General features: G+C 40.4%; 1 protein-coding gene across 12 annotated transcripts in view; it reads left to right on the top strand.

The window, feature by feature from the left end:
- Window positions 1–503: 503 nt before the first annotated feature.
- The window catches only part of ZC3H13 (zinc finger CCCH-type containing 13), a 48,516-nt gene continuing 38,580 nt past the window's right edge, over window positions 504–10,439 (top strand). For 4 of the 12 annotated variants that reach the window (XR_012671938.1, XR_012671936.1, XM_075139521.1 and 1 more), the window contains exons 1-3: window positions 521–756; window positions 6,699–6,824; window positions 7,261–7,370. Coding sequence is in view for 5 of the 12 variants with exons in the window: in XM_075139521.1 (XP_074995622.1) it covers window positions 6,708–6,824; window positions 7,261–7,370 (227 nt within the window). In the remaining 7 variants the exon portion in view is untranslated. Of the gene's footprint in view, window positions 757–6,686; window positions 6,825–7,260; window positions 7,371–10,439 lie in introns of those variants that run through there. The other 8 variants (XM_075139539.1, XM_075139535.1, XM_075139504.1 and 5 more) reach the window with 7 other exon arrangements.

Genomic DNA, 10,439 nt, shown 5'->3' with positions numbered 1-10,439 from the left:
CTGGCACAGGTTGCCCGGAGAGGTTGTAGATGCCCCATCCCTGGACACATTCAAGGTCAGGCTGGACGCGGCTCTGAGCAACCTGATCTAGTGGAAGACGTCCCTGCCCACGGCAGGGGGATTGGACTAGGTGACCTTTAAAGGTCCCTTCCAAACGAAACCATCCTGTGATTCGTTTCTGCACCTCACCCTGTTCATCCTCCCCACAATCCCGATCGGCCCAGGCGAGAAACTGGCCTGGCAAACCCATCGAGTGCGGCCAAACGCCTGGGGCCGGCCCAAAGCTGCCGCCGAACGCCAACCCAGCGCGCTGCCGGCCGGGCCGCGGCCCCTTGGAAGGCGCCGGGCGAGCAGGCAGCTGCCGCCCGCAGGAAGGCCGCGCGCTGTGACCCCCGCCCGCCTTCCCCGCCCTCCCCCAACATGGCGGCCCTGCCGCTTCCGCCCGGCCCGCCGCCGCTGCCCTCCCCTGTGACGTCATCACCAGCGGCGGCGCGGCGGGCGGCGCGGGGGCCGCCGGGAAGGGCGCGCGCGGCGGTGGCGGCGGCGGTTACCCAGCGGCCCTGGCGCGCGGGGGAAGGGCGGGAGCGGCGGGCGTCGTTGAGCTGCGGGAGCGAGTGGCGCTCCTCGTCTTCCTCTCCGTGTCGCTCCGCGCTCAGGCCCGGGAGGACGGACTCCCCCCTCGCCCCCTCCCACCCTCTCCGCCCCGGGCGGCGGCGGAGGAGGCGGCGGGGAGCGGCGCGGCAGCGGAAGGAGCAGGTGAGTGCGGCCGGGGGCGCGGAGGGTGGGGGAGGGGAGGGCCGGGTCGTGAGGGGAGGAGAGGCGGGCGGGGCGGGGCGGGCCCCCGCGCCCTTTCCCCTCCCCTCGCCCTGCCCTGGCCCGGGGGACTGGGGGTGACGGGACTCGGGGGCATTCGGCCTTCGAGCTGCGCCGCGGGGAAGGGCCGCGCTCCCGCCCGCGCCGGCCGCCCAGCATGGTGCGAGGCTGGGGCGCGCCTTGGGGGCTCCCCGAGGAGGGGGGAGCGGCCGAGAGAGCTGGGGGCGGCCCGCCGCGGGGCCGCGGGTGAGCGCCTGGTGGTGCCGGCCATCCAGCCGTTTGCTCGGGGTGCGGTTCCGTCAGTCAGTGGCCGTGCTGGAGCCCGCCTCCCAGATACTTGGATCGTCCCTGTTTGTGGGTTTTTTTCCACTTCAGTGGGGCTCTTCTCCCACTTTCTGGCAGTAAAATAGTTTCTGCTTTATGCGCTTGGAGAAGCTACTAATTTCGCTCGTATAAATTCACTCATCACCATTTCTTTAGATAGCGGCTACAGCTAACTCCCATCCCTTCCAGAACTTGTAGACTGGGTCTGTTGGGTTAGTGTTATGGGTGGTTTGTTATGGTCCTCACCTTTGATTTCTCTGCTGGATTCTCACTCCACCATTGATTTCTTGTCGACCTTCTGCAAGACTGTTTGAAGAACAGATTGTGACAGATAGTGGGTTAGCAACCAGGACCTTAAGGGATCTTGCTCTGGTGGTGAAACACTTACGGTGCCTCTGTGCAGATGGGAGTGGACAGACTCAGCCTGTGAGTGTATCTGAAAACTATAGAAGTGTGGCTATATGTGGCTGTGCCCGAGATAATACTCCCCGCTTCTCAGCACATTTGCTCAAGTGTGACAACATGCTAACGTGGTAATCCCATTTACAGATGGGAGATAATGTGTATCCAACAAACTTGATATGAAGTCTGATTGAGCTTGGATCTGTCCGCACCAGTCTACATAGACTGTCCCTTAGTCTGGTGAAAAATCTTTGAGTATATGAGGAGTTTGTTAGACAAGATATACTTGTATACTTTCTTTTGTGATACTAGAGCCTGATGTCTTAATTTATTTATTTACATGTAGAAAGCCAACCATGATTTTGTACTTGTGAAAACATAATTAGCAGTTGCTTATCGCTACTAATGGAGAAATACCATATGTTAAATTAGAGGGATAGATTCAAGTTAATTATTTTTAGGTAGTAAACCTGTGGAGCTCCTTCAAATATCGCTGTTTTATTAGTATTGTGACATGGAAACCTTAACATTGTAATCAGAAACAAAACCTTTTCAGGTAAAAGCTCTTCATTTGGAAAAGTGAAGGGAAGCACTGACGTTTTCCTCTTTCTAAACTGTTATTTAGCTGTCAACAGGTATTTAGTTTATCCTAGAGTGTTATAATCGTTTGTATCTGAACTTCTGGAGGATTTTAAAATTAAATTTTGCTTGTATTTTAAATGGCGTATTATTTATCACTTCACAGGTAGGATTTTCTTAAGTGACATAATGTTTAGCCTGTGTGTGGTGTGCACGTATGCATGCACAGACATTGACATGCTTACTAGTGATGTCTTGGACTTCTTAAAGAGATTTTTTCTTATAGTTTTTTGTGAACTTTACTTTTGTTCTGTTACATCTCAGTTTCTAATTTTCCTGTAGAAGCAGGACTAATTTTTGCAGAGGACTGGATTAGGTTTTTCTAACAGAAAAGCGGGTGTTTCAGATGTGTTTCTCTTGATTGTGGCTTATGTAATATCGTGCTTCTATTGAAGAAAAATGTTAAGCATGCTTGACACCAAAATGTAGGAGTGCTACATAATAAAAATACAGAATTTCACTGAATATTATGTCAATCATATCATGCTTCATTGGTTTCAGTTACTTGGTTAGTGCCCATTAGGTATACTCACTTCTCTCAAGTCTGTCTAGATTTTAGATTTATTCATGAAGTAACACTCTGAGATATATTTTACTTCAAATGGTAGTATAATTAATGTCATTAACAGATTTTCTCTCACCCTGGAAAAGTTACTCAATTTGAAGAATAACATAGATGCATTTGTGAGTAAGTTATCGTAGTGTTAAAATATTTCTAATTTATTATTAAAGATTCCCATGGATCTTATTTATGTATGGAAAAGTGATACTTTACAGTTAAAACCTTAGCTATAGAATTTATTTTAGGAGTATAAAGTTAATTTCACTTAGTGGTAGTAAGCTGTTTCAGAATTTGCAAACACTTCAGTGCCCGTCAGTAGATTTAGTCATGTACCTGAAATAGAGGGGTACATAATTTTTTACTTAGAAACTTTAAAAAAAAAATCGTGGTAGTAATTATTTGAAATGTTGAAATATGAATGCTCAAGGCTCAGTCCAGACTGATACTCAGTGCTGTCTAATCCACGTGAGTGTTTCATGAAGAGATAGTAGTTCAGAGACAGGTGTTTGATGGAAAGGAATATCATTGCACTGGCCATCAGTGTGGGATTGATAGCAGGACTGTGATCATCAAGGGTAAAGCAACGTAAGATGAAAATGTGTGAGAATTGAACAAGTTCTGGGAATTTTTATGGGATGTTCCATTTAAATTGTTCTTGATTATCCATTAATGTGCAGTCTGAAAAAACTGGAAATGAAACACTTCACTTAAATTTTTTCCCCTCACAGTACTTGTTTATAAGCAAGGAAGCATGGCAGTAATATAAAACTACCGTTATGCATCTGAGATTTCAACTGCAATATTGTTCTAATAGTCTCTTTATTCTTCCAACTTGCTTGGTCTTTGAAGAATGAAAATGGGACTGACTGCATTTTCAGATACAGTCTCTCAAATGTAATGTTTGACATAGTGAAAATTCCTCAGTTTGCCTTTGAATAATGTATTTGGACTCTAATCCTGCAGCCTGTATAACAGCTATATCCACTTAATAGGGAAATCTCATGCAGTTCTGGTTGCAGGAGTGAGACCCTCATGTGATAATATGTGCATACAGAAAGTAATATGCCGTGCAGACACAGCATGCTGTTTTTGTTTGCTTAGAATAATTTCTCATGAAATATCTCTTCTGTTGATAAAGTGTCTGTTCTTAATTGCAAACCAGTGGGTATGGGCCAGAACGTAAGGACAGAATTGACAGAATGCTACCTGAAATAGTACAGTTTTTCGTTTCACATTCCAAGTTTTTATTTTATTTAAAATAGGGGGTTTTACAAACCGTAGAAGATTCAGGGTTGGATGATGTTCTCTTAATTTCCTTATAGGAAATTATCGGCCAAAATATAGGGAAGTAGGTAGTTGGAATGAAATCATCTGTTCAGTTATGATGATGTTATCCCCTTCATCCTCTTGTTTATAACTATCCTTTTAAGCCTAGTCATCATCATAACTTCCTATAGAAGTTAATTCCAAGAAGGTACTATTTGCTGGGTAAAAAGTAACATCTAAAAAAAGGTGTTTTACCTCTGTTTCTTTGAAAATAAAAGGACATTCAAATTGGGAGGCAAAATGAATGTAAATTTTTTTGTACTTGTATACTGCTATCATGTCAGTGTGTACTGTACTTATGTATTAGATGCGCTCATTTTATCTGTCCTTCATGTGTTGAACCCTCTCCCTATGCCATTGCCAGTGCCGTTCTTCTAACCCTTTTTATTTCAGATGTGCCTCTTTTTACAGTAAATATTTAAACCAAATTCAGTATTTGGTAAATTATCATCTTAATTGAAAATGCTTTTCCATATGTCAGTCGATTTTTTGTATCCTCTATTAAAAGGGTGTAGCTGCATGAAACCTTACAAATTCAGTGGGTTTTTTGCTGAAATATAGTGGGAAACAATCCTGAAATAGAAGGGTGCTCAGCTAGGTGAGATGTGGTATTGTTTTGCTTTCTAACTTTAATGGTTTATTCTGTCAGACTTTATAACTACTGCTGCACATTGAGCTGTCCACAATGACTCCTAATTATTTTTCTCGGAAGACTGGACTAATTTGAACTCATCGAGTATTTAGATAAAATCATTTCTCCTTGTGTGCGTTACATTATATTTATTTGCATTTCATCTGCTGTTGTATTACTCGATTTTCTAACTCAATTAGCTCTTTCTGGAAATCTTTATTCTCCACAGTTTTTACTAACCCAAATAATTTCCTACTACTGGCAAATTCTACTGTTTCACTGTCTGCTTCCACTAATTGATGTTAACCATTGTTTTTAATGTCTGGTATACACCACATGGTTAACTTCTACCCTCTCTGAGCATCTTGGTTAACATCTTGGTTATCTGAACCTTACTTATGAGATAAAATTCTTCAGATAATCAAAGGCTTGGAGAAGTATTCACTAGAGCTGAGCTGAGAAATCTCTCAAGTACGTAGCGTAAGCTTTCTTTCTTCTATTGTTTATAAAGGAGCAAAAATGCTTAGCAAGAGCTTCAGTGCAGAGTTTTGTTTGTAGAAAGTGCACAGGTGTCAGACTTCTAGGGAGGTCTTGTCATTGAAGTAACTATAGGATTCAGATAATGAAGTTTCACCAAGGTACAAGGGAGAAAACCAGGTATTATCAAAGAATCAAGTGTAAAATGTAAGTTACAGCAGTGTTACGTTTTATGTACATTTATCCATATTTATACATTATCAATTTTTTGGCTGTAGAATGGAGCCTTACAATCTGAATGCTATGGGAACGTATTACTGATCAGATCAGTGAAAATTTGTGTTGCTCCTATCTGGTGGGTGTTAGTTTAAATTTGTATTATTCTGACTGTATGGATGAGTTTTTTGTCATTTGTAACCTGTTTGTGTATGAGAAATAAGCTTAAGTGTGTGTATTCTCAACGCAGTGACACGTGGATAGGAGCAGAAGAGACAGCAGAAGGGTAGGAGATTAGTGTTTGGCTAACCATGTTATACTGACTAATGAGCTCTAGAATGATGGCACTTTGCAGTACAACAAAGAGGTGGTTTTTTGAGCTGTATATAAATCATCCAGCAACTGGTAGATTTTTCCCAAATTGATTTTATTTCTGTGTAGATCAAGTAGCATTTAAAGAATGGACAATAGTTTTTGGAGCCCGTTTTGGCCTTTTTCTACAACCTGTCTCTAGTGCTAAATATATATCTTCCTTTTTTTTTGATATGGTATTCTTTCTATATTCAATAACTCCTTCCTTTCTCAGGTAAGATAAATTGTGACTTCTTATTTATCAAACTTATGCTGTATTTGCTTTAAAATCTGTTTTTTTAATGAAAAGGAGTTACTTCTTGAGAAGCTTAAGTGTATCATGGTTGTGGGGTTTATTGTTTTTTTTTTTCCTAAACTCAGGAGGTTCCAAATAGTTGTAGGATACAAACCAGTAACAAACACAGACTGTGGATGATATCAAGGTGATTTTCAGTAGGTTGTCACAAACAACAAAGGGGGGGAAAAAATGGAGTTCTCATTTTTGGAGATTTGTTTCTTAAAATGGGAGCCATTTTTAATGGTCAGAACCTGTTTCTGAGAGGTTGGTGAAGTAACATTAAAGGTTCTTTTTACTTGAAGTCACTTGAGTTCATTCACAAAAAATACATGACGAAGGAAACCATCTGTTCTGTGTGATGTTTGCTACCTAAATGAATAACATGTCATATGATCTTTCCCAAAGGGAAGCTGAAGAATCCAAAGCAGGTCATAAAATAAAATGAAAAATTATCATTACTGGTGTTCAGCTGACTAGTTCAAATTAGAGGCATTCCTTGTTATTAGATACATTTCACTCATTTATGACTTCTTTTTCTTTCTTCATCACCTCTGCAGCAACTCTTACAACATATATCATACTATTTTATTCATGTGAGTTCAGCGTCAATAGCCCCAAACTGAAGGATTTTACAGTTTTGCTTTTTTTTTTGGTTGAAGTAGTACAAAATGTCAAAAATTAGAAGGAAGGTCACAGTGGAAAATACCAAGACCATATCCGATAGCACATCCCGAAGACCCAGTGTGTTTGAAAGGCTTGGACCCAGCACTGGAAGTACTGCAGAGGTGAGTTGTAAAAGTGTTCTTCTTTTCCTCCCCACCCCAGCATCTTCTTTTCCAGGATTTAGATGGTGGGAAAGAGTAGCTCACAAGTACCAAATACTCAGATGTCACTGATGTTAGTAAAGGTGAAAAGAACTCCTTAACGCATGGATGTTCAACATACTAATACTAGAATTCTCAAATAACGTGTGTTGTCCCAGCTTCTGGAGAGGAGCAGTAGTACTGTACATATTAATAGTATTTCCACCAACCTAAATTTTTCTTTGCCAGACCTGATGCTCATTGTTGATTTTTTTTTTTAATTAGTTATATTACTGGTGGACAGAAATTACAGATAAATGGGAGTTAATGTGGAATCATTTGTTTGTTCTGCCACACTCACACCAATGGTATTTCCAGAAATGAGTGTGAAATTCACCCAGTAATGTCTGTCTCTTAGACACAGTGCCGTAACTGGCTGAAGACTGGCAACTGCCTCTATGGGAACACATGTAGATTCGTACATGGCCCTTCACCACGAGGTAAAGGCTATAGCAGCAGTTATAGAAGGTAAATCAAGAACTCACTTTGAATTCTTCACATGCTGTAGGAAAATAGCTTTTGCAACTATGTCTTCTGTTTTTGTTTTTTTTTTTAAAGTGAAATGCTGTGGTGTGCCTAATGGTATGTTTTATCAATAACCAATTGCATTGTGAAGCTGCTCGAAATAATTAATTTGGCAACTTGCAGTGGGTTTTCCCAGGATTTTTGTGTGTATGTAGCTTTAAAAAAATGAATGGAGTCTGCTGGATGCAGATTAACAACTTACATTACTTGAAATGGGAAGTTCAAGTACCTTAGTACTTTTTTTTTTTTTTTTGGCGTAGTGTCACTGCAGCTTCTGGTATGCCTTTCTGTCCTTTACTAAAATGCCGTTTTGCAACTACTTACAGCAGTACTCACATACTTGCAGCCCTTCTGTCTTTGCTGTATTGTTTGATGAATAAGGTGTCTATCCTTTCTCTCCTGTTGTGAGAAAACACTTCTCTTCAAAACATAGTTTTGTGACTTTATCTGTTAAATATAGAACAAATATCCTGTATTTGGATATTGGAGGAGATGCAAAAAGTTACTTAATTTTTCAGAAGAGAATATATTTTATCTGCCTCTTCATATCTTACTATAATTTAAAAATCTTTTTTTTTGACTGTCCTTAGTGTGGCCTAACACCTTACTTAACTGAAACTAAATGTGGCAGTACGTTTATAATATTCTTGCTATAAAGGACAAAAAGATAGTATAGTTTTAGCATAGTTCCTCTTTGTATAAAGGCTTCACATTTTACAAACAACTGTGCTTCATAGTGCTACAGTAATGTCAATGTTAACTCTAGATTACGGATGGGCACACTGAAGCATCAAAGTGTAAAGCAACAATAGGAAAGTTGGCATGAGGTTAGGGTTCTGTTTCTGATTCTTTTTCCTATTCCTGTGGCATACTCTCAGGATGATCTTGATTTTGCTTGTTTGATCTTGCATTGCTTCCAAGGTGGTAGCAGCTGGGATACACAATATATCACTGAGTTTAATCTTTCTTTCAGTGTGTAAAGATTTTACTCTGTTTTGTACTGGATGTTCCAAATAGGAAAAAGGAGTGATTTACTGGTAGAGATTAAATTTTAAAACTGTTAGAATGTCACTTTCTCCTTGCTTTCAGTGTTTGGAACACTCAGTGCGTAGTTCTGCTTGGTCATTTGAAGAAAAGTGACATTTCTTTTAATGATTAAAGCTGTGTTTCTGCTTCACTGTCACCACTGACATTTAAGAATAATGTTGATTTAGTTGTTTTTATTGCAAACTTTTTTTCACTGGGCTTGTATGAAAAAGTCAAAGGACAAATCTTGCCGCTTATTTGCCTGATACATTCAACATTTAATAAAGGTGTTCTTAAAAATAAGAAGGGGAAGGAAGCTCCTACCTACCCACCTACCCACACCCCCCCCCAAAACAGACAAATGAAAAAAGCATGCTTGTCTTCAGAAGTTTCTACTGATAGCTCTTGGCCAGGCACAGAAAAAGTTGTTTTATGTACATAATAAAATGTTGGCATTTTCATGCCATTTAACATTACAGAGATTTTTACAAAAGTTATCCAGATATTTTTGAATGCAATTTCATTGGCTTCTTGCAAGCCAAGCTAATGCTGCTTCCACATCAGTTCAGTTCAAGCAGTACTCATGTTAAAGTGTCTGGGACAACGTAATGGTGGTGTATCCACATGTGTTCAGCCAGGCCTGCTGGTGAAGTCTTTTGTCTGCTTTGCAAGCGGTTTGGTAGGACAAAGCACGTCTTGCTGCTTTTCTGTCTTGCCCTTTCAATTTCATACCTGTCTGAAATAAATGTCATTGTTAATGGTTTTGTCTGACCATAATGCCTCCCATAGTTCAGAACATCACCAGACAGTAGGAAAACTTGACTCTAAAGTGTGAAAAAGACTCTTAAATCTAGTTTCATTATAACTCCATTTCAGCATTAATGTTGCCTCTCACAGCATGAATTTTAATCCTCCTGTTATAAGAATAAAACCTAGCATATTTTTACATATAAAGCTTTCCTGATGAGGAGATTAAGAATTCAGTAATAGACCTGCATCTGAAGTAAGGAGTCTTCCAGGCATCTGAAGTAAGGAGAAGCTATCAAGGAAAGAGCTGTGTGTAAACATGCTATCCTACAAGGAATTTTGCCCTCGTGCTCCACTCATAGATTGTTGGTTAGTTGCTTGGCAGCTTCCTGCTAGTTCTCTTATACTATTGTCAGGATCTTTGCCATTGCAAAGTTGTCTCTTAGCCTGTGTGATCCTCTTCATTCTGGATCATTACACTGGCTTTAAAAACGAAACCAAACCAGCAGTAATACTAGGTAAGAACGTATGAATTTTGCAGGGTTCAAATATTGTTGTATGGGAAACTGAAAAACAGGACAATGTTTCATGAGCATTCACTTATAATTTGTACATTATACACTAATAATTGTCATCTGCCTATATAAGCATGTGTGTACGTGCGCACACACATACACACGAATATTCTCAGATAGGTGTGTTGTAATCTGTGCCTGTTGTTAGGTAGTTGTTCTTGACACTGTAAGAGGTATAGAAGCAAATGGAGGCTCTGTTACGAACGTGCATTCCTAACCAAACTGCTGAATATGGAGAACTGAACTGTTGCAGGAAGTAATGTTTAAAATCACTTAACTGCACTGCTTAAAAATAATTTGAAATTATGAAATTCTGCATTTTAGGCCTTATTTAAAAGATGGGCCCAGCACAAAATATTAAGTTACTAAAGAGAAATTTTTCATTGAGTAGTTTTCTTCTTTCAGTGTAAAGGGATAATGCCGTGGAGCCTTTTGTGTGAAAGGTTCTACCAGTTGCAGTCTAGCCACATCATCTTAACTACAATTTTACTTCTACAGTTTATCTGTTGAAATTCAGCAGTGTTCATTACCTGGAATAACCAAATATCCCTTTTGGAGGGGGAGCGAGGGGAAAGTTATGTAGAAACGAAGCCATTGTGTAAAAATTAAAATTGTGGTACACCTGCAGGAAAAATCAGCTAGTAGACCAGCTTGATTTTCTGTG

Source organism: Calonectris borealis, chromosome 1 (genome assembly GCF_964195595.1).
Source record: "Calonectris borealis chromosome 1, bCalBor7.hap1.2, whole genome shotgun sequence".
NCBI lineage: Eukaryota > Metazoa > Chordata > Aves > Procellariiformes > Procellariidae > Calonectris > Calonectris borealis.
This window is presented reverse-complemented; position numbering and strand designations above follow the sequence as displayed.